The sequence below is a fragment of the Phyllostomus discolor genome, chromosome 4 (genome assembly GCF_004126475.2).
Source record: "Phyllostomus discolor isolate MPI-MPIP mPhyDis1 chromosome 4, mPhyDis1.pri.v3, whole genome shotgun sequence".
Taxonomy (NCBI): Eukaryota; Metazoa; Chordata; class Mammalia; order Chiroptera; family Phyllostomidae; genus Phyllostomus; species Phyllostomus discolor.
In genome coordinates, this window is record NC_040906.2 from 31565969 (window position 1) to 31591210 (window position 25242).

At 39.8% G+C, this 25242-nt stretch overlaps 1 protein-coding gene across 1 annotated transcript; it reads right to left on the reverse strand.

The window, feature by feature from the left end:
• Nucleotides 1–3776: 3776 nt before the first annotated feature.
• On the reverse strand, nucleotides 3777–25090 carry COQ10B (coenzyme Q10B). Its single transcript, XM_028510673.2, has 5 exons — nucleotides 24836–25090; nucleotides 18109–18258; nucleotides 12908–13100; nucleotides 6428–6529; nucleotides 3777–4824 (listed from the first exon to the last, which is right to left on the reverse strand). The coding sequence occupies exons 1-5, from the start codon at nucleotides 25078–25080 to the stop codon at nucleotides 4657–4659; spliced, it is 858 nt and encodes a 285-aa protein (XP_028366474.1). The 5' UTR covers nucleotides 25081–25090; the 3' UTR covers nucleotides 3777–4656.
• Nucleotides 25091–25242: the final 152 nt, after the last annotated feature.

Below are 25242 nucleotides of genomic sequence, written 5' to 3' on the forward strand. Positions count from 1 at the left end.
TCTCTTCTTGCAGCTAATTAATATACTGAATATCCAGAAAGATATAAAACTACCCAAACAAGCAACTTCAGAAGAAACAGAAATATTAAATGTAAGAAGTTGAAATACTAACACATACCCTATTTACATGTAAATATTTTTTAAAAGATTTTATTTTTAGAGAAGGAAAGGAGGGAGAAAGAAGGGGAGAAACATCTATGTATGGTTGCCTCTCATCCAACTGGGGACTTGGCCCTCAACCCAGGCATGTGCCCTGACTGGGAATGAACCAGTGACCCTTTGGTCCACAGGCGGGTACTCAATCCACTGAGCCACACCAGCCAGGGCATGTGTAAATATTATTCTAATAATAATATTGTGAAGTTTTCTGTCACTTCAGGTGTTTAAAACAGTCAAGAGAATATGATACAGTACAGATTACATTCTTGGTTCTGTATGTATAAACAGGAATGAATAAAACAAAACTAGTGAAAGATTTGCAATTTTAATTAAATGTTTCAGTCTTTGATTAAATTTGCAATTATTTAAATGTCCAGAGAAACTGATGAATTCCATACACTTAGATTGATTAGTTATATAAGTAGATTAATACATTGGGCATTAAATGAAGTAGAAATAAAATGATTTTATTTCTGCCCTGGCCAGTGTAGCTCGGGTGTTTGGGCACCCTCCCACAAGAAGGGTTGTGGATTCCGTCCCAGTTGAGTGTGTTTGAGAAGCAATCAATCGATGCTTCTCTCTCACGTTGAAGTTTCTACCCCTCTTTTTCCTCCCTCCCTTCCCCCTCTCTCTAAAAATAAAGTCTTAAAAACATTATTTCACTTCTTGCTGCAAAGCCCTTCTGACACTTAAAACAACAACCAACAGCAACAAAAACCCAAAAGCTACGCTGAGAGCTAAAACACACAGAGTTTCCATTATAAAATGTGGTCCTGTATTAGCCTTCCAGAATGACAGCATTACTTGTACCCCATCTGTCCACCTTTCTATCTTTCTCCCCATATTTCTTTAAGGCAAGAGAGAAGAATCCTCATGAAGAAAAACTGTGAGAAAAGACCTCTGGATCCTGCCATTTGGGAGTCCCCCAATGAAAAAGGCTGGCTCACCCGATCCCTTTACAGGGAAACTCACCAGTCAATATGCCCACCTTAATTCCAATAAGCTTTCTAATTAGTACCTTGCTTTCAAATATTAATGGACAAATAAGAACCATTAGGCAGTGGAGGAAGCCTTCAGCTTTCAAATATTAATGGACAAACAAGAACCACTGGGCAGCTGAGGAAGACTTCAGCATGAAGGAGAGGAGAAACCAGAAGGGACCTTGGGGGAAACTTTTTAAAATCCTAATATCTTAAGAGATCTCATCTTCATAAAACAAGAAATATAAAAAAGGAACAATTAGAAACCAAGAAATCATTCATGGAAATTAGAACTATGGCAAGTATAAAATTAACAAAAAGGGCTGGAAGATAGAATTGAAGATATCTGAAAGGCAAAATAAAAACAAATGGAAAATAGGAGAAAGAGAAAGATTTAATACAAGAGGAGAATGTTTACTTAGGAATTACTGAATTAGAGAACCAGACACCACAGGAGCAAATTATCAAATAATTCAAGGAAAGTCTCCAGGGCTTCAGGAATGAGATCGTGACTCAAAGGGCCCACAAGGTGCCCAACCAAGCTGAGTCAGGGTGACAGGGCAGATCAGCATGGAATTTCAGACCACCCAGAATATGATTTTTAAAGCCTCCAGAGCCCCCCAAAGTGGATGTTATACAAAGAACCGGGAATAAGCGTCACATTAGACTTCTAAAAAGTTACACTGCAGCCCCCAGGCGCTCTCTGGAGCTGACTCCACCTGCTTCCTCCAGGCTCAAGCTGCGAGGGCCCTTCTTTGCCTCTGTAACTTGTTTCTTGAGCCCAGGGAGCCCAGCTGGCTCGCTTCCTCTACCTCTGTGACTTTCTAAATAAACTTGCACTACAATTTGAAATAAAATAGAAAGTAACATTATATGCCAATGCAGGGTGGGGTGGGAGGCGCGGCAGTATTTTTAATGTCGAGTTCTATACTCAATCAAATGCGAGTATAAAACAATGACATATTCTGATACTCAGAATTCTAAAAACTTACCTCTCATTCTTGGGAAGCCACCAGAGGATTTCCTCAGCATTTTGAAAGTAAATTAAAAAAAAAAAAAAAAAAGAGGAAGCCAAAAGATTTAGGAAACAGGGCGCTTGGAAGGACAGAAGGGAACTCCTAAGATGTCTGCCACACAACAGCCTAGAGAGAAACCAGCTCAGACTGGAGTACGATCAAGCGGTGGCTGCAAGTACTGTTTCAATATCTAACTTTAAGTGACTTAAACAGTAGAGGTCTGTCACCTCACATAGCCAGAAGTGCGCAGTTGACAACTCCAGGGTTGGTTTATTTAACGCTGACGTTAGAGTTCTGAGTTGCCTAATCTGGAATAATGACCTCTTTCCTCTTTGTGAAGATGGCAGGTGTAGCTGCAAACTTCATTGTCCTTACTCAGTCAGGCAAAAACCAAGGAGGATTAGTTTCTCTTCTGAGTTTTTTCCCACAGAGAGAAAAATCTTATCAGTCCCACCTCATTAGTCTTCCCCTCAGATTCTACTGACCAGAAACCATTTCAAAGTTAAATGTGGTATGGTTTTTCCCTTATGATACAGAAGGCAATAGCTGCCCAATTTTTAAAAAAGATTTTATTTACTTTTAGAGGGGGAGGGAGGGAAACATCAGTGTGTGGTTGTCTCTTGCATGCCCCCTACTGGGGACCTGGCCCGAAACCCATATGCCCTGACTGGGAATTGAACTGGCAACCCTCCGGTTTGCAGGCTGGCTCTCAACCCACAGTCACACCAGCCAGGGCAATAGCTGCCCAATTTTAAGACCACAAGTCATGGCTTCTAGACTGTTATACTAGAGGAAACCCAAGAACATGGATATTGGACCCAGAATGCTTGGGTTCATATGCTGTCTCTACCACTCTCTGTGACCTGGGTTCTGAAGATACTTGGGGAACCCCATGGGTCAGAGGGATAGGTATTCCCTTTGGGCAATATTTGGGTATTCCTGGGTTCCCTCACCAATACACCATCTGCATACTATCATAACACCAGCCCTGTTATATCCCAACCACTAAAAATTTACCTGTGGCATTTGGAATAGTGGTATAAAGTACAAGTTCTTATTTTTCAATCAAAAGAACTGTTCAGGGAAAAAAAATATCTGGGCCTTGTCTTTGCCATTTTAAAAAGACTTCATTATTTAAATGGTACATAATTATATGCATATGCAAGCTGCTTAAGCTCTGGGGTGGGCACACCTCGTCTATCAGTGGAAAGGTACTGCTTCGCCTATATGGGAGCACAGCCAAGATCCATGTGAGTGGATTATGTGAGCCCTTCACCACTGTACGTTCCACATCTGGCAGAGAGCAAGTACTTAAAACAGGTTTACTGAACAAACTGATGCAAACAAGCATTTATGTAGGGAACTAATTATTGTGGCCCCTTACTCATCTGAGGAAACAAAGTTAATAGCACTATAATTGGAAGGGTAATAAATGAGGGTTTTTGGGTATGGAGCGAAAGGAGGGATGGAGACCAACATGGATTAAAAGAAGGCTGAATTTTGTCCAGATTTGTTTCTGTGAAAGTATTTTTCAGAAATAAATGCTGTAAATCACCTGTATTATGTCTATGTAAATACACATTGAAACAATGCAGGGGGATTGCAATAACCAAAATAACTGTACAAAAAATAAACAAATTAACTTTATTAAGTTACCACTGCAGTCCTTACATAGATTTGTTTACAAAAATATCAGCTTGAAATACATTATTGAAAGTGAGTACACATAATAAATAGAAAATAGGGATGCGTGGGGCTGGAGACATATCAGCCACCTTATCTTCATCTGTGGCCCCTGTTATAGACACAATTTGATGCACAATCAGCACTACTGAAAGGGCAGTCAAAGGACCTCGCAGAGGGCTTCAGACAATTTAAAAAGTATCTTAAAAGCTCTGGACCACTCACCAAAAAATTTGCTGTTTATTAGGGAGCTAACCTCACTATACAGCATTGAATTATCTACTACCCATAAGAACAATTTAAAAATAAGTGCCAGGGGACCTTCATTAACAGTATTTTTAAGTCAAAGTTTTACTCTAAGTATCTGTTGATTACTGAAATATCCTAACCTATGAGGCAGACCCTATGACAATAAGTTATAAATAGTCTGAATTTAATAACTTAAACGTGATATGGTTAATAAAATACATACTGGATGAGCATCTCAACTAAGCTCTTTCAGGTAAAGTGATAACTAAAAGGTTTAAATTTCGTTTCAATTTCTGCTCAGAAGAGTGATGTCAGTGTTTTAGCAATAGTGATGACATCTCATTATTGTAAATATGCTATATACACATTACTTTGAACTATACTTGATTGAATTCTATGTACATGTGGTTCCATATTCCAAGTGCAAATTTTCAATGGTACAGGTTTATAATCAGAGTTGGATTGAACAAACGCTCTCTGACTTCCGAAAGCCAATGGCAAAAGCACGCTCTAAAAGTGAATAAACTGAAGTTACGAGTGGGTGACCAATTCCAGTCCTTTTTTTCCCTTTACGTGTGATGAACTTCATGAAGCATCAGTTCCCGAGGTATATTTGTTTCTGGACCATACAGCTTACATGCTCTTCTTTCAAAGGCAGCTACCATCTGCTTTACAACTTCATCGAAAAACAATGTGGCCAGCTGAGAATGCAGAAGTGAGCGAAATTCAAAGGAAATCTGTAGAGAAATGTTAATAATTAATTTAGGAAGACCTTCCTTTTACTAAATTTCTACTTAGGGTAGCGGTGTTCACACTGTGAAATGGGCTACTTAGCCCTGTCTCCAAGGCAAAGACGAACAGGGCTATCTGGACGAGATATTAAGCGCTCTCAGAAGAGAGTCATATTTACTGCAAAGGCCAACAACCGTTGGCACAATAAACTTAAGCAGACAAGGCCAATGACTCTCATTTCAAGGCAGAGTCCGCTTTTATTAAGTGGAAAACATGAAAAAAAGGCTTTGTGAATATCATGTTTATCTCTCTGGCTTCTTATTAATGGGTCCCTTTTAGATCTATCCTACCCCCCAACAGAAAATAAGGAAGAGCTGTGATCCTTCTGATAGGCACTCCCATGAGAAGTAGCAGCAAGGTGAGACTGATCCACAAAACAGATGGGGTAGGTGGTTCAATCTTAGAGTAGACAGTGATCTAGAAGTTTATATCCCCTCAAGACAGGACTCAAGACAAGGTTTCAGAAGTAGTACTTTAAGGACCAAATAGCCACTAGCTTTTAAATTTTCATTTTGAAATTATTTAAGAGTTATAAAATAAGTTGCAAAAATAGTACAAAAATGTCTCATGTACCCATCATCCAGATTTGTTTTAATGTGTTCTATAACCACAGTGCAATTATTAAAACCAGAAAATTAACAGAGGGAGTTAAAACCACTAAATAATAATGCTATTATCTAAGCTACACAGGCCTTATTCAATTTTACCCAACTGTCTAATTAATGTCTAATATTTTAAAAAATATTTTGGATTTTTAAAAAGATTTTATTTATTTTTAGAGAGGGGAGGGAGGGAGGGAGGGAGAGACAGATAGACAGACAGACAGACATCAATGTGCGGTTGCTGGGGGTTATGGCCTGCAACCCAGGCATGTACCCTGGCTGGGAATCGAACCTGTGACATTTTGATTCTCAGCCCGAGCTCAATCCACTGAGCTACGCCAGCCAGGGCCTAATGTCTAATATTTTAACGAAAGCAATTCAAGAGTTGAGAACAGCATAAAGAATTTAATAAAAACTATGACCATTTCTTAAAATGTAATGCCTGAAAACAGAGAACACATATAATCTGTTGGCAAAGAAAAAGCTACAAGTGGCTTTAATTTTCTATAGCTAGGGTGCTGTAAACAAGAAATACCCTAGTCTCTAGGTTCTAAAAACATATTTGTCCCTTTTGCACTTTATTTCTGTATCATAAGGTGCAAATTAATGTGTACATTTCATTTGGTGTTATTAAACTGGCAGTAAAGTCATGGCATGTGTCTTATAACCTGTGAACTTGTAAAATTAGAAAGTGAAAGGGGTGATTATTCAAGGTTTCAAGAAACAGAATAGAAAGAGAAAGACTCATTATCCTTTCTTACAAAGTTAGTGCAGAAAAAGGTATTCAATACTCAAAATTCTGACATTTTTTAAAAGTGTCTTTCAGTAATTGCTATGCAAGTAAGATGATTAATTATGGCATCTGGGCTCTAATAAACGGATTATTTCTTCTTTACCAACTTCACCTGATATATGAAACAAATCAAGGACTTTATGAGAGACTTACTGAAAAATCCAAGGTACAAGTTCTTGGGTAGCCAGGAAGACCTGGGCTAAAACGCCAAACAGTCTCCAAATGATTGAAAAGCTTCCCATCAGTACAGGATGCCTAGAACAAAATGAGAAATAAAAATGCAATAAAATACCATTGGATGTCCAGAATCTAGAATTGAGGATGACTTCTTTGAAAAGTAAATATTTTTATAGTCAAACCACAGGTGATACAGGAATCTCATTTTTAGCCTAGTACTAGGAAGTGACCTCTTGCCAATGTGAGCTGTTTTCTTTTCCCTGGCATCTGCAAACTTGCCAGTTATTCCCTCGTCCACTGCTGTCACTCCCCAGAGCTCTCTCCTATTGCAGCAAAACAGGGGTGATTTTCTGGAAGTTTATTTCCAGCTCTGCCATTTAGAAGTGATCCTGAGCAAGTTAATTTCCTGCACTGTACTTCCTTAACCTGTAAAATGAATATAATCCCTATCACTACCACTGATTTTATACTATCACTATGAGATGGCTAAAACATTTATAAAATATCTGGCACAGATCCCTATGACAATTCTATAATTCTTTTTTCCTACCCAAGTGTTTTTCTCTTATCAATCACATTTTCTTCACTCATTATCCTTTATTTCTAGAGGTCTCTATGGTTCCAGTTTTTAATAAAAGTCTGGCCCTGACTCTTTTGCCTAACCTGTTGCTTCCTGACCTCTAACTCCGTCAGTGCTCGTTTACTTTGTGTGTGTGTGTGTGTGTGTGCACTGAATACAATTCCTAGGAAGATTATGTGTAGGACATCTTACTCCCCACTCTCTACCACTAAAAAATTGCTGACTAAGGTCCACTAGAGTTGCCTTCCTCAGCGTGAAAAATGGTGGTCAGGACCAGAGTCATCAGTTCATTGCTAGGGAGAGCGGGTTATGACCTTGCATGAGGTTCAGCTTCTTTATTTACCATCCTAAAATGCTATCTGGGCCTTGTCACACTAGTAGACAACCAACATCAAGGATACATATGACTTTCCCCCAGCAGCAGACAATTTTAAAAATCCTATTTCAAAGTCTACATCTCCCTCCTCAATTAAGCTTTCAGTTGTTAGCCTTTTGGGCATATATTGGAGCCAATGAATGACAAAGGAATAAGTTATCCCTTTTCTCTTTGATAACTTATCTCTCAAGAGTCTGCACTGTCTGCTCCCTGTTGCTATACACTACAAATTAGCAAAATAAGAACTTGCACAGGTAAACTCATTTCCCCCAAAGTAAACAGTCACTTTGTCTTCCCTAGATACAGCCTCCCTAAAGACATTAATCTCTCTGACTACACCCGGATCTCTCCACAGCTAGTTCAAACCGGGTGCCAAAGCGTTAAAAATTATTTGTGGTTTATTCCTCATTTCCTCTTCATCTAAACCCTTTTAAATCAATTATCAGATGGTAACATGGTAGAATCATTGCAAAGAAGATTAACTACATCCCTACTAACAATAAGTATTATACTAATTTAAAAAACTAAAACCAGTGAATGTCTTAAAATTTATTTAGACATTATAAAATAGAACTCATTAAAATATTATTTTAATGGCTGAATTTAGTCACATTATTCGAAGTCACTGGGGAGAAGTAAAAATTTTCCTCAAAAGGGTTGGCTTTAAATATAGTTCACTAATGGCCACCTAATTTTTAAGCACATCAAAAGTCTATAATAGCCCTGACCGGTGTGCCTCAGTTGGTTGGGCATTGTCCCACAAAGTGAAAGGTCTCTGGTTCAATTCCTGGTCATGGCGTTTGCCTGAGTTTCAGGTTCTGTCCCCAGTCAGGGCATGTACGAAAGGCAACCAATCGATGTTTCTTTTCCTCTCTTTCTCCCTCCCTTCCTCAACTCTAAAAATAAATTAATAAAATCTTTAAATAAAAAAAAGTCTGAGGAATCATTAGAGACTTCTGGTCAATATGGAGGCACAGGTAAATGTGGCTTGCCTCCTTGCATATCCACAGCAAAATTACAGCTAAACTACCGAACAAATTCACTCAGAGCCATCAGAAAATCTAACTGTATGTAAGTCTGACAAGTAAGGAATTAAAGAAACCACATTCATCCAGATGGGCAGGAGAGCTGGAGGGGTGGAGACACAGAACTGGCTGGTCCCAAATGCACGTGTGGTGTATAAAAGATGGAGGGCTATCTTTGGAGTAAGGGATCCCAGCCCCAGACCAGGCTCCCCAGCCCAGGGTTCCAGTGCCAGGAATATAAATTCCCATAACTTCTGGCTGTAAAAAACAATGGGGCTGGGTCAGTGGAAGAAACTGCAAGATTCTCAGCCTTCTCCTCTTAAAGGGCCTTGCACTGCACATGAACTTATTCAAACTCACTCCCTCTGGGCTCCAGCATTGAGGCAGCACATTGAAGGGCACCAGTGGCATATGGGGAGGAACTGCAGTGTCTAGCATCAGGGAGAGCTGGGGGGCAGCTTTTTTCCAGACAGAACTGCAGACAGCAGCCACTGTACCTTTTCTGGAACATGCCACACAGAGCCACAGTGCAGTGACACCATATTTGAATCTATATCAACCTGGCTCACACAGTAAGTAAGCCCTGCCCCGATGATCGCCTAAGGCCCTGCCCCATCCAACTTACCAGCCCACACAAGCTAGCAACAGTGGCTTTTCCATATGAAAGACTGGGCTAGGTACAGGCTTCAGACATTCCTAAATCTGCTCAAACTAGAAAAAGCTAAGCCCAACCCACTTGCTGAGTGCCCCATGACTGGCATTAGAAGTAGCCATCTGCAGATCACTTTATAGCTTATGCCAGGGGCCCAAGACAGACACAGGTGGAAGCTGACTTTGGCCTGCACCACCCAGGAAACCTCAGACACTGTGCACCCAAAAGACAGTTACAGACCATGTCAGAGTGCCACCCAATCACCTCCAGAAACCAAGGAGGGAGGTAGTTGCTGACCAGGGCTCTCAGCCAGTCCTACCAGCTATCTCAGTTAGGTAAATCCCTCCCATTAATATGACAACAGCAATCAAGACTCATCTACAAGAAGAGGGTGTACTCAGACCACATGAAGGGCGCACCTTGAATACAAAGCTTAGGTGAGGGCCCAGGATGGTGTGGTTCAGTGGACTGAGTGCTGGCCTGCGAACCAAGGGTTGCCAGTTTGATTCCCAGTCAAGGTACAAAGCTTGGGTGATAGGGGAGGCTGTACCATTGGACCCAACAGAACACCTACTACCTAGGCCATGATACCAAGACAGGGAGTCATAGCAGCTCTACCTAATATGTAGAAACAAACACAGGGAGACTGCCAAAACGAGGAGACAAAGAAACATAGCTCAAATGAAAGAAGAGATCAAAGCTCCAGAAAAATAACTTAAAAAAAAAAAAAAGGAGATAAGCAACATCAGAGGTAGAGTTCAAAAACACTGGTTATAAGAATGCTCAGGGAACTTAGTGGGTACACCTCAACAGCATAAAAAAGACTCAGTCAGAAATGAAGGATACATTAATTAAAATAAAGAACAATTTACAGGGAATCGACAACAGAGTGGATGAAGCCAAGAATCAAATCAATGACTTGGAGTATAAGGAAGAAAAAACAACCAATCAGAACTACAGAAGGAAAAAAGAATTAAAAAAAAAATGAGGACAGTGTAAGCAGTCTGTGGGACAACTTCAAGTGCTCCTACATTCACATCATAGGGATGCCAGAAGGAGAAGAGAAAGAGCAAGAAACTGGATAACTATTTGATAAAATAAAATAAAACCTCCCTATTGGTAAAGGAAATAGAAGTCCAGGAAGCAAAGAGTCCCAAACAAGATGGATGCAAACAGGCCAACTCCAAGACACACCATAATTAAAGTACCAAAGATTAAAGATAGAGAATCTTAAAAGCAGCAAGAGAAATACGGTTAGTTACCTACAGGATAGTCCCCATAAGAATGTCAGCTGATTTCTCAAAAGCAGCTCTGCAGGCTACAAAGGATTGGCAAGAAATATTCAAAGTCATGAAAAGCAGGGACCTATACCCAAGATTGCTCTACCCAGCAAAGCTATCATTTACAATCAAAGGAAGGATAAAGAGCTTCCCAGACAAGAAAAAACTAAAGGGGTTCATCATCACCAAATAATTATTTTATAAAATGTTAAAAGGATTTATTTGAGGAAAAATATCAAAACTATGAACAATAAATTGGCAATAAATAAATATCTGTCAACAACTGAATCTAAAAAACAAACTAAGCAAACAGGAAGAACAGAGACAGAATCACGGACAGGAGTGTGTGTTCATGGTTGTCAGGTAGGAGGGGGCTTGCAGGAAGGGGTGAAGAGGTGAGGCGATTAAGAAGTACAAATAGGGGCCCTGGCTGGTGTAGCTCAATGGATTGAGCTCGGGCTGCGAACCAAAGCATCGCAGGTTTGATTACCAGTCAGGGCACATGCCTGGGTTGCAGGCCATGGCCCCCAACAACTGCACATTGATGTTTCTCTCTCTCTCTCTCTCCCTCCCTTCCTTCTCTAAAAATAAAAATAAAAATAAAAAAAAAAAGAAGTACAAATAGGTACTTACAGAATAGCCATGGAGATGTAAAGTACAGTGTAGGAAATGGAATAGCCAAAGAACTTACATGTATGACCTGTAGACATGAACAATGGTGTTAGGATTGCCTGAGGGAGTGGGGGTGCTGGTGGATGGATGCAAAGAGGGAAAAATTAGGACAACTGCAATGCATATTTTGTAAAATATAATTAAAAAAAAAAAAGCCAGGAAAGAGAAGAAAGCCAGATAGAGAATATGAGATTTTTTTTTTTTTGCGGGGAGAGGGGGGGAGTTCTTTTAGACACTTCATAATATATTAAGATTTAAGTTATAAGAATTTAAGTAGTAAGAGGTTGAGGTCAGGGAGTAGAAAATACTTTAAGATTATAGAGACACTCACTGGTATCAGGAAGACTGAACTATAGTCTTAGCTGTATAAGTTTGGTCAAGTTATCTAGCTCTTCTTTATAATAAAGAAAAGATTTTACTTATTTATTAACAGAGGGAAAGAGAAGGAGAGAGGAAGAGAAACATCAAGGTGTAGTTTCCTCTAATGTGCCCTCTACTGGGGACCTAGGCCGCAACCCAGGCATGTGCCCTGACTGGGAATCGAACTGGCGACCCTTTGGTGAGCAGGCTGATGCTCAATCCACTGAGCCACATCAGCCACGGCTATCTAACTCTTCTAAGCCCTTTTTTCACTCAACTATAACATGAAAATAACGTTCGAATCTCAAGGGCTGTTGTGAAGACTAAATGAGTAATTCAAGTAAAGCACTACAAATATCACAATAAGTAACTATTTAAATTATGGCTATTATAAGAGAGGCAATTCACTATAGTAGGTAAAAACTCCAAAACACAAGGCAAACAGGCAAAAACATTCATAATAATGGCAAAGTCCCAGAGGAAAGCACAGTATTTTTAGTGGAGTTCAAGTTTTGAGAGTGAGCCTAGGGTGGACTTGAAGGTCCTAGTTTCACTGGACAGGTATACTCTTTCTAGTATGAGAGTTACAATTCATCCAATGCCGTGCAAAGAACTGATGAAGGTGTTTAGCTCTGGCCAGTTACTAAAAAATGATATTATCACTAAGTCCTATGGGCACAAAACATAACTCAGCTTAAAAGTCTTTGGTTACCACACTCTAGATATTCAAAAGAAATGGGTATTTATCTATGGAATTCTACATTTTTGTGTTTGAAGTCTGGGTACTTTTTCCACATGTGCCCATTATATTAATCTAGCAATCTGATTGCTAGATTAGCATAATCTAATAGCATAGATTAGCATAAATCTAATTGCTAGATTAATCTAATTGCTAGATTAATATAATGCACATAACAGCACCTGGCATTTCAGTACCTGGTACATGGAAAGATGACCATGGTAATGTTTATGCTCTCCACATTTATCTTTTCTACACTTCTTCATCCTATCACACCCTTCCCTTCCTTCACTTAAAAAAAAATAGTGCAAAGATTAACTCAGAACATTTCTCACTTGTGTGCCCCAATCTTTCCTGTGGGTCAGTAATCTTCAACAGAAGGACAAAAGAAAGCTTCTCGTTTCCATATTCTAGTAAAATTTCTATTTGAATAGATTTATGCTAATACTGTATAAAACAAAAACAATTAAGCCCTTGGGTAGCATAGTTGGTTAGAGTATCATCTTGATATGCCAAGGTTGGAGGTTTGATCCCTGGTCAGGGCACATACAAAAAATCAACCAATGGATACATAAAGGACTACAAATCAATGTTTCTCTCTCCCAATAAATAAGAATTTAAAATACATAAATCACTAAAATAAAACAATTAGGATAATATAATAAATGTTTTCTCCCCTCTTCTTTAGTTTAGGAAAATTTTTTTAAGCAATTACACTTTAACCCATTTATACAATTGATATTCGGGGAATATTTAAAAACCAAGCCATTACCTTTACCAAATGTGGTTTCACCAGGGTTACTATTGATGTATAGCGCTCCAATACAGGTGGAAACCCAATTTCTAATCGTGTTTTGCAGTATCCAGATCTCTTTGATATTACATCTGATTTTTTGCACCAAGGAACAAAATGCTTGTAATCCTCCATTCCTGATACAACATCATACATTTCCTGCATAGAGTATCTTTAAAAAAAAAAAAAAAAAAAGGAAAACAGTTAACTGCATATAGTTATACAGTATACAAAAACTTTAAAATGAATACAAATAAAACTTATTATACATGAGACAATAAATGTTTTGGGACACACTGAATCACAATATACTCTGAAAAGAGTAACTTCAGAGCAACACAAAATAAAAGAGAATTATACATATACAGTAGAGGTTATACTTTGACAGACCACAGGTTGAATCTGGCTTGCAGATGTATTTTTAGAATTTTAATTAGTGGCCAGCAGTTAAATATTAAGAGTTAATATGAGAGAAAAAAACCTAAATGTTTATCAGTTGGTAGACATAAATAAATGCTTAATATAATAATAAATGATCAATAAATTCTGGTACACTCATACTATGGGACTTTGTATCAGTTATTTAAAAGATCAAATATATACTTTAGAACAAAAAGGTTGACAATATATTGTTATATTTAAAAAGCACATTACAAAGCAGACAGATACGTATAATTCTATTATTTACTTAAAAAAACAAACAAACCAAAAACCGTAAGTAGGCCCTGGCTGGTGTAGCTCAGTGGACTGAGTGTGGGCCTGCGAACCAGAGTCGAGGTTCTATTCCCAATCAGGGCACATACCTGGGTTGCAGGCCAGGTCCCCAGCAGGGGGCATATGAGAAGCAACTACACATTGATGTTTCTCTCCCTCTCTCTCCTTCCCTTCCCCTCTCTCTAAAACTAAATAAATAAACTCTTAAAAAAACCCGAAATTTAAAAATTAAAAAAATAAAATACTTTATCTGTTAAAAAAAACCCCGTAAGTATATACTATACATCTTTAGTTTTAAACATTTAATATTTATTATTTACTGAGAATAATCATTATGTTACTAGAATATCTATAATGAAAATGCATTAAAAGTCCTGGAAGGATACAGATTAAACAATTGACAGTTGTTAACTCAGGAAAAAGAAGTAAGAGTAGAGACAGACTAACTCTTCTAGTGTATGTACTTCTACATTGTTAGGTTCTTATACAAGTATGTAATATTTTTAATTAAAAATAAAACTATTCTAGATCATAAAGGAAACCTCGTATTTTATAAGCAATTATAACATTCTGACAACCTAAATCTGACAAAGAACATAAAAATATATATAGATGACCTATGAGTATGGAAGCAAAAATTCTAAGTAAAATATCAACAAGTATAATCTAGCAATATGTTAAAAAATACAGCCAACTGCAACTCATTTAAAGATGCATGGATGGCTTAATATAAAGAATTCCATTATTATAACTATATTAATTAGCCAAAAGAAAAAAAACTATATGGTTCTCTCCATACATGGTGAAATACCATAAGCATTCCCATCAGAGTCAGAAATAAGACAAAGATGATAGCAATCAGCGCTGTCATGCAACACTGTTCTGAAAGTATTAAAGTAATTAAAACAGAGCATGAAATAAGGAATCTGAATGGAAAAGAATTCGGTAAAATTATCAATTGGTAGGTAATATGACTCAACATTATTAAAGCATAATTTGTCTCAAAATTATGAAGTAATTCAAACAATCACAATCTAAATTATAGAAGTGTTTTTTTAAATATGACAGAATTAGTCTTTATGTATGTGTAGAGTAATTTTTATAATCATGAAATGAAAAAGAGTTGGGGGAAGAAAAACTTATCTTCCCCAGGTTTTCAGACACTTTGAAAGAAATGCCAAAATATCTCCCCAGAAGAAGCTATTTGCCATAAAAGTGGTCTACAAAGATGAAGAAAGCAGCACAGCATAGCAGCTCAGGGGATGGACTCTGTAGTCAGAACAGACTGTGTTGAAATACTGACTGCAAAACATAGTAAGCTGTGTGACCCTGGGTAGACTGCTTAACTTCTCAACTTCACTTTCTTCATCTGTAATTGAAAAATACCCCATGGTGTTCTTCTAAAGGTTAAATGAAATAGTTTTAGTGTAATACACAGTGCTTAATATGCACTTAATAAATCATAGCTATTATTATGTGGTTGTCAAATATGGGGAATAAAAAATAAGATGATGCTCATGGGATAAGATCAATTCATAATTAAAAATAATTTTTGCATGATAAAGAATAATGGAGCAAGTAGGAATAAGTAAAATATGTGGGAAAAATAAGCTCTGAAGTCATGATATTTAATATACATTATTTCTCTGAGCTTCAGTTTCCTCATCCTTAAAATGGGAACAATAATACCTAGTTTACATGCCTACTGGAGAATTAAATGAAACAATAAATATGAAGCACTCAGCAATGCCTGTCAACTGACAGGCACACAGTAAAAGGAAGATATTAGTGATCTGAAAGTAAAGTAGACTGCCCTGCCTGGTGTGGCTCAGTTGGCTGGAGCATCCTCCCATAACCGAAAGGTTGTGGGTTTGATCCCTAGTTAGGGCACCTGAAACCTAAGTTTCAGGTTCAATCCTGGTCTGGGTGTGTACAAATTCTAGCCTGGACGCATATGAGAGGCAACCAGTCAGTGTTTCTCTTTCCTTCACTCTCTCTCTAAAAGCAATGAAAAAAATGTTCCTCAGGTGAAAATTTTAAAAAATTTTTAATTTATATTTTTAAAAAGTAGCCCTGGCGGGTATGGCTCAGTGGATTGAGTATAAACCAAAGGGTTGCCAGTTCAATTCCCCGTTGCGGCACATGCCTGGGTTATGGACCAGGTCCCCAGTAGGGGGTGCGGGAGAGGCAGCCACACACTGATGTTTCTCTCCCTCTTTTTCCCTCTTCCCCCTCTCTCTAAAAATAAATAAATAAATAAATAAAATCTTTAAAAAAAGTAAAGTAGGCTAATTTACTACTTGATTTATCTTTTAGTTGCCATTTCTCTTTTTAATAGATACCAGCTGTGGCACAGATGTCTTCTCATCCAAAGATTTGAACTTCCTTTCTGTGGTATTGTGGCTGGGGAGTAGTTGCCCATCAGAGGCTATAATTCCCAGACTCCCCTCCCTGGCATTTAGAGAGGGTCACATGACTAGTTCTTGCCAATAATATCCAAGAGGTAGGTAGCACTGTCATTTCTAGACCAAGGTGGTTAAGAAGCTGGTGTATCTTTTTAAGAGACAAGTAGAAAGAAAAAGACCTCATGGACACAGTGTGGTAATTGCTAGGAGGAGGGGGTGGGTGGAAGTGGAAGAGGGTATGGGGGGTAAATGGTAATGGAAAAAAATGCAATAAAAATAAATAAATAAAACAAGAGACAAGTGGATAAAAAAGTTGTAGTATATATATACAATGGGTATTATTCAACCATGAAAAAGAACAAAATCTTCACACTTGTGACAGCATAGACGGACCTAGAGTATATTATGATAAGTAAAATAAGTCACAGAAAAACAAATATGATATGATTTCACTCATTTATGAAATCTACAGAGCAAAATAAACAAAATGAAAACAGAAATAGATAAAGGGATCAGATTGATGGCTGCAGAGGTGGGGGTAGGTTGGATACTGGGTGAAATAGGTAAAGGAATTAAGAACTGCAAATTGGTGGTCACAAAACAGTCATGGACATGCAAAGTACAGCATAGGGAACATAGTGATATTGTAATAACTATGTACAGTGCCAGGACGGTACTTGAAATATCAGGGCTACCACTTTGTGAATATATGATTGTGTAATCACTATGCTGTACATCTGAAACTAATACAAAAATAATGCCGAATGTAAACTGTAACTGAAAAATAAAATTAAAAAAAGAGAAAGACTCTGATGACTACAAAATTACAAAAGTCACAAGTTGGATGGAGTCTGGGTTTCTGAATATCTTTCTTTATAATCTTCGTCTGAGGATGTATTTATTAATTGATTGTGGACAGAGAGGAAGAGGGAGGGAGTCCTGGAGGGGAGGGGGAAGGAGAGAAATCAATGTTGAGAAACATCACTCAGTTCCTTCTTGTAGTCTCCTGGACCAGGGGTCAAACCTGCAACTTAGGTATGTGCCCTGATTAGGAATCGAACCTGCTACCTTCTGGTGTATGGGACAATGCACTACTAACTGACTCACACAGCTAGGGAAGGCCTGGGTTCTGAATCACTACTTAAAGGATTGCTGCCCATGGACTGGGAGCATGCACTTGAACTTTAAATGAGAAAGAAAGAAATTTGGGGGTTTTATCTGTATAACTACTAGCATTTCCTTAACTATAACAGTGACTAACCAGTAATAAGGTAATTTATTGACAAAAGTTATGAGCCAGCACAAAGTCCTTTACTACAGAAAAATCAGAAGAAAAAAAGTAACTGAGTAAAATGAACAAAATGCACTTTTACAAGAGTTCATATATTACTTAATGGCCAGTGGAGAACTGAGACACCCTTGTAGAAATTCCCATATGAAGGGATGCTGTATTTCTGGTTTAGCAGAACTGCTGAGTCTCTATCCTATGCTATATATACCCCTAGATCAGGAGCCAAACCTGGCCCAATGCCTGTTTTTGTAAATAAAGTTTTATTAGAACATAGCTATGCCCTTTTATTTATTACATATTTTCTATGGCTACTTTTGTGCTACAATGAGAGTTGAGTAGTCGCAACAGAGACAATATGGTCCATAAAACCTAAGATACTTACTATCTGGCCCTTTATAGAAAAGGTCTGCCAACCTCTGTTCTAGACCGTAGGTGCCTCTTAGTATGTCTGTGTGTACATATCTACATATGTGAGGGAGCTATATAAACATGCGGGCCTAGCTATTTGTAATGTTGCCACTATAGAAAAAAAAGTGTACAAAAATGCAGGTCATAACCAGTTCAATTACTTCCTTTACATGTCAAGGTTTAAATACATCCTGTGAAGTTACCATATAATTATATCAACAAATATTTATAAAAAGGGCTATAGAAAGAGAAACCTAGAAAAACTAGAACTTAGTCTATAAGCAGAGAAGCAGGAAGAAAGAGGCATGATACTCTATAGAAAAGATCATGCTCTTTTAGTAGAACTAATATTATATACAAACCCTATAATTCTCCTCTCTGAATATTCTTTTCTTTTATTTATTAATGGTGCAGCAATTTTGAAGAAAGTTCTTGCATATAACTCCTTAGGCAAAATTGAGGTATGTAGTGGAAGAATTCTGCTCATCAGTATACCACAGGAAGCTAAATATCTAAAAAGACAAAAATTATGTGATTTAGAGTGACATTAAAAATTAAGAAAAGAAACACAAATTACAGAGATTGTAAAACTACTATCGTAATTTAGAAGGGTCTGCAACTTTACGATATTCCTGAAATGCACACATACATACACATACAAACAAGCTTCATAAGCACCTTAAAGAAAACAAAAAATAACAGCTTACGATTAGGGTTAGAAGCATCTGGCACAAAAAAGGATCTCTTCCAAAATGTTGGCTTTCAGTCTGTAGTCACATTTTACAACAGTCTTGCCATACACTTGCTAGAATATTGATCATATATTTTTCAACTCACCTTATCTACTCAGGTTGTTTCCCCAGAGGATCTATAGAGGTTCCTTAATTCTTAATCTACTCTACTATATTTGAACTTAGGTCTCCCTTTCAGATTGGAGATCTGGTGACCCTGTTGGGAACTGTGGCCCTGTCACCCTCTGACTTTCTGATCTCCATTTCATGTATATATGTACAAACATATGCCAACGTAAGCAGAATACTAATTGTTTATTCTATTTTTAAAATTATATTTTATTTATTATGCTACTACAGTTGTCCCAAGTTTTCCCTCTTTGCCCCCCTCCACCCAGCACCCCCTCACTCATTCAGACAATCCTTACACCTTTGTTCATGGATCATGTGTATAAGTTCTTCAGCTTCTCCATTTCCTGTGGTGCACTTTACATCTCCATGGCTATTCTGCAATGACCTATTTGTACTTCTTAGTTCCCTCACCTCTTCACCTACTCCCCTACACTCCTAATTATCTGTTTCCGTTCTAAAACATTTTTTATAATTTTTTTTTTATTTTTAGAGAGAGGAAAAGGGAGGAAGAATGAGAGGGAGAGAAACATCAATATGTTTGAGGTGCTTCTCACATGTCCCCAACTGGTCAGCCAGCCGCCTTGCATGCAGTGCCCCGCTTCACAATCGCTGCCTTGCTTGGTCTGCTTGTTGCTACCCAGCGCCCAGGGTCTTGCATGCCTGGGTGCCTTGTGCGCCCGGTGCCACCGCCTTTTGTGCCAAGACCCCTCTCTGCCCTTCCTACCATCTCCACCCTTCCTACCGGTCCGGATGAACGGGTCTATTTTAACTCTTTGGTTGTCCGACTTCCATACAGTTCAATTTCCTGTCAGATCTGGTTGTTATCTTGTTTCTAAATTGTTGCTGTCCTTATTTTGGTTGTGCGAGGAGGCACAGTGTGTCTACCTATGCCTCTATCTTGGCCAGAAGTCCCCAAAGTGGAAATACCTGTGTTTAAAGCAAGCTTATAGTTTCTCTAATCAATCTGCATAGTATGGTTACAGTTACCTAAACATGTACTATCAAGAAAACTGTGTCTTTACCCTGACCAGTGTGGCTCAGTAGGCTGGGTGGACTCCTGCAAAGCGAAAGCTTGCTGGTTTGATTCTGGATCAGGGCACAGATCAGGGCACATACTCAGGCTGCAGATTAGGTCTTGGCTGTGGTGTATACATTAGGCAACTGATCAAACCCTCCTTCTCTCTCTCTTTCCCTCTCTATAAAACAAATTAGAAAAAAAAAAAAAGAAGCTGTGCCCTTACCTGCAATATGAAGAGCTCTACAAGCATATAGTCATATACATATATGGTTAAATAATGAAATGAAAAGTAGACCAAATGAAGGACAGCTTTTTTGGTCACTAATCTTCCAATATTACATCTCAAATACCAGAGTAGATATAACATTCTATAATAATATATTAGTAAATGTATTTATTATAATTACATATAATTACATATTCTCTATTAATAATATAAATCATTATAAATCCAATAATATAAATAATATGTTAGTGCTTCTAACTAGAAATGAATTAATAAACTCCCTTCCTTCTTCATTATTGTAAACAGTAGATATTTTGAAATTTAAGCCTTAATTATTATCACTAAAGCAAATGTGTTTGTCTTATTAAAAATGACAGTTTTCTCTATTTGTGACCCAATATTTTATAAGAGTAATACAAGCAGACTTCCAATCAAGATGGTGGCACAGGTAAACACAGCTTGCCTCCTCACATCAAAATTACAACTAAATTATAGAACAACCATCTCTTGGAATGGTCAGAAATCTAGTTGAATGGAAGTCTGACAACTATGGAATTAAGGAAACCACATCCATCCAGACTGGTAGTTGGGGTGGAGATGCTGAATGGGCTGGTCCCACATTCATGTGTGGTAGATAAAATTTTTGGGATATCTCATGAGTGAGAACTTCCAGCCCAACATGATGGCCCCCAGGGCTAGGAAGATAAGTCCCCATAACTTATCACTGCAAAACCAGAGGAGATTAAGTCCATGGAAAAAATTTTTGGAATCCCAAGCAATTCCTCTTAAAGAAGCCACACACGGATGCACCTACTCAGACTACCTCTCAGCTCTAGCATTTGGGTAGCAGCTTGAAAGGCACCTGTGGCATACAGGGAGGAAGTGAACAGTCTGGCATCAAGGCTATAGTTGGGGGACAGCTTCCTCCAAGACAGAAAGGCCATTGTCCCCTTTTCTGAACACTCCACCCACGGAGCCACAGAGCCAGCAGGGGGTGCCATATCTGAGACTCCATCAGCCTGGCTAACAGTTTGCCCTGCCCTGGAGATCCCCTGAGACTTTGTCCCACCCAACTTAAGGGCTCACCTAAGCAGTTAACAGAAACTTTTTCATGTGAATGGCTGGTCTTGACTCATGCTTCACAACTTCCTAAATCCTCTCAAACAAGCAAAAGACAGCCTCACTGAGCCCCTGGCCCCTGTACCTCTTGCTAAGTGGTGGTAGGCTTGGCACTAGCAGTAGCCAGCCTAGATTCACAGCTGGGCTTCATCTGGAATCACCAAGCCCAGCACAAGCAGCAGTCATCTCAGATTGCTTTATAGCCCAGGAAACTCCAGAGCCTGCAACCCTGTGGACAACTACAGGCCACATTGAGGCACCACTACCCTGCCCCCTGCACAGCTGTTACTCCACAGAGGGCAGAGATTTGTAGTCAGCAGTCATAGCCAGTCCCTGAAGCTGACTGGCCTGGGTAAATCCCTCCCATTGACCTGCCAACAGATATCAAGGCCCAAACACAAGAGGATACACTCAGCACACATGAAGGGTGCACCTTGAATACCCAGCTTAGGTGATGGGGGAGGCTATACCACTGGACCCTATAGGACACCTACTACATTAGGCCACGCTACCAGGACAGGGAGTCATAGCAGCTCTACATAATACAGGGAGGCTGCCAAAATGAAGAAACAAAGAAACAGGGCCCAAATGAAAGAACGTGATCAAAACTCCAGAAAAGAACTAAACAAAATGGAGATAAGCAACCTATCAGATGTAGAGTTTAAACCACTGGTGATAAGGATGCTCAAGAAATTTAGTAAGGACCTCAACAGTGTAAAAAATGCAATCAGGTCCTGGCTAGTGTAGCTCAGTGGACTGAGCGCGGGCTACGAACGAAAGAGTCGCCAGTTCAATACCCAGTCAGGGCACATGCCTAGGTTGTGGGCCAGGTACCCAGTGGGGGCCCCATGAGAGGCAACCACACATTGTTTCTCTCTCTCTTTCTCCCTCCCTTTCCCTCTCTCTAAAAATAAATAAATAAAATCTTTTAAAAAATGCAATCAGGAACTTCTGGCCAAGAAGGAGGCATAAGCAGACATACTTTGCTTCCTTGAACCACCAGAAGAAGGATCACAACTAATCTCAAAACAAAACACAACTAGCACTGCCAGAAAGTCAAACTGTATGAAGTCTGACCACCACAGATTTAAAGAAGAAATATTCATCCAGACGGGGAGGAAGGACTGGAGTCAGGGAGCAGTGGTAGAGAGGATACAGTGCAGCAGTGATAGTGGCTGCCGGCAGTCCCACATTCCCCTGGGGCAGATTAAAACTGGGAGGGACATCTGGGGAGCAAGTCATCCCAGCCCCATGCTAGACCACATAGCCCAAGGTCCCATTGCTGGGAAATGAAGCATCATAACTTCTGGCTGTAAAAACCAGTTGGGGTTGGGGCGGTAGAAGAAAATGCCGGTCTCTCAGGAGAGTCTGTTTAAAGGTTCTGCAGGATCCTAGAATGTATAAAAACCCACCCACTCTGGGATTCAGCACCATGGTAGCAGCTAGAAGGGCACCAGTCGCAAAAGGGAAGTGAGGAAAGTATCTGGAAACAGGGTGAGAGCCAAGCAAGCAGCAGTGTTCTCTATCCAACATACAGCACCATGAAGCAGCAAAGCAGGTTGCCCCATTCTGGCAAATACCTAGGGCTCTGCCCCTTACAACGTAACAGGTGTGCCAAGACAGAGTCAAAGTAGCTCTACCAAATACACACAAGCAAACACAAGGAGGCTGCCAAATTGAGGAGACAAAGAAGTATGGCCCAAATGAAAGAACAGATCAACACTCCAGAAAAAGAACTAAGCCAAATGGAGATAGCCAACTTATCAGATGTGAAGTTCAAAACACAGGAGATAAGGAGGCTTAGAGATCACTGAATATGGACAATGCATAAGGGAAGAAATGAAGGCTACACTAAGTGAAATAAAGAAAAATCCACGAGGAACCAACAGTGAAGGGAAGAAAACTGGAGTTCAAATCAACAATTTGGAACATAAGGAAGAAATAAACAGTCAACCAGTACAGAATGAAGAAATAAGAATTCAAAAATATGAGGAGAGAATAAGAAGACTCTGCGACACCTCCAAACACACTAACATCTGAATCACAGGGATGCCAGAAGGAGAAGGGGAAGTAGAAGTAAATGAGAAATTATTTGAAAAAAAGAAAACTTCCCTAATTTGGTGAAGGAAATAAACATACAAGTCCAGGAAGCACAGACAGAGTCCCAAACAAATTGGACCCAAACAGGGCAACACCAAGACACATCTTAATCACAATGCCAAAGGTTAAAGATACAGAAAGAATATTAAAAGCACCAAGAGAAAAACAGAGTTACCTACAAAGGAGTTCTCATAAGACTATCAGCTGATTTCTCAAGAGAAACTTTGCAAGTAAGAAGAGGCTGGCAAGAAGGATTCAAAGTGATGAAAAGCAGGGACCTGCAAACAAGATGACTCTATCCAGCAAAACTATCATTTAGAATGTAAAGGCAGATAAAGTGCTTCCCAGACAAGGAAAACTAAAGGAGTTCATCATCACCAAGCCCTTATTATATGAAATGTTAAAGGGACTTATTTAAGAAAAAGAAGATCAAATCTATGAACAATAAATGGCAAAAAAATCGTATCTATAAATAACTGAATCTAAAAAACAAAATAAACAAATAAGAACAGACACAGAATCTTGGCCACAGAGAACATTTTGATGGTTGCCAGATGGGGGTGGGATGGGGGAGAATGGGTTAAGAGGTGAGGAGGTTAAGAAGTACAAATAGCCTGGCTGGTGTGGCTCAGTGGATTGAGCACCGTGGGCCTGCGAACCAAAGGGTCTTGGGTTCAATTCCAATTCCCAGTCAGGGCACATGCCAGGGCTGCGGGCCAGTCCCCAGCAGGGGGCGTGTGAGGGGCAACCATACATTGATGTTTCCCTCCCTCTCTTCTCCTGTCTAAAAATAAATAAAAAATTTAAGGGGAAAAAAAAGAAGTACAAATAAGTACAAATACATATGGATGTAAAGTGTAGTTTGGAAATGGAATAGCCAAAGTACTTGTACACATGACTCGTGGACATGGGGTGCGGCTTGAACTTGGTGGGGGGGCTTGCCTGAGGCAGTTGGAGGTATGGGTGGAGGGGGGCAAAGAGGGACGATTCAGGACAATTAGAATAGTTATAATCAATAAAATGTAATTTGAAAAAAACAAATCCTAACGTTAAGAGCATAATTAAGTTACAATGTCATTAGTAAAATGAAACTAAATGGTGGACATATGTAATTCTTCATGTTCCACGTTCTTCTCCACCCCCACCCACCAAAAACGAACCAAGCAGGAAAATCGAAGGGAGCCTCTGGTTCAAGGTTACAGGACCTGTACATTACAGTAGAGTGGGAAAAAATCCAAGTATCCTACGTCTGCAACATTTAGTTTTGCAACAACCAAAGTGCGAGGGCAAGGACCTCTATCAAAAACGGGAAAATCACGTCTGGTCCTCTGGCACGCAAAAGGAACAGAAGAAGGGGGTTCACTGCCAGGCACAAACTCCTACAAGCTCAGCAGGCCGCAAGCCTTGTATGCAAAGTTAAAACTTTCCGCCACCAGCACCAGCAGGACGCAAGGGAGGAGACCAGCAAAGACCAAAGGCACCGGAGGCCGAGTTGCTTTATCAACTGTTTCCAAAGTTGCTTTGCCGATGATTCACCGCCTCTCGCGAGGGCGGTGAGCCACCGACATAGACGGGCCGGCCGGGCGAGGGGACGAGCCTTCGGCCCCAGGTTTAGAAGCCGGCGCCCTAATTCCTCAAAGGCAGAAACTAGGAAACTCTTTCTCTCCGTGTCTGGTTCCGCCTTACCTAATATGCCCCCGGACCCCACAAAGCAGCAGGGCCCTCCGGAAAACTACCCTGGTCGCGGGGCCCCTGTTTAGTACCTGACGTTCCGCGCAGGCCCCTGGGCCGATATCGGGGATCCAGCTGCCACTGCCAACCTTGGACGACATCCGGAGACGGAGATCACCTTTTTCAGGGTCCTCTGACTGGTCCGAGCTGCCATGATCGTCTCACTGAAGCCGGTAGCCACCTTCGGGACCAAACTCAGGACACCGCCCATCTCCGTCCGGGCCGCGCCTTGCAGCCAATCGACAGCCCTACTCCCCAGCCTCCAGACCTGCCTCATCTTCCTTCCCGAATACGCAAAGCTGACGCAAGCTCCCACCGCCTTAGGCCCGGTTCGTCAACCAGCCAACCAATCAGAGGGAGCGCCAGGATGCCTGGACACACCCTCTCTCTTGGCAGCCCTCGGTTCGCACTGCGCGCTCGCGCGCTTCTCGTAGGACCC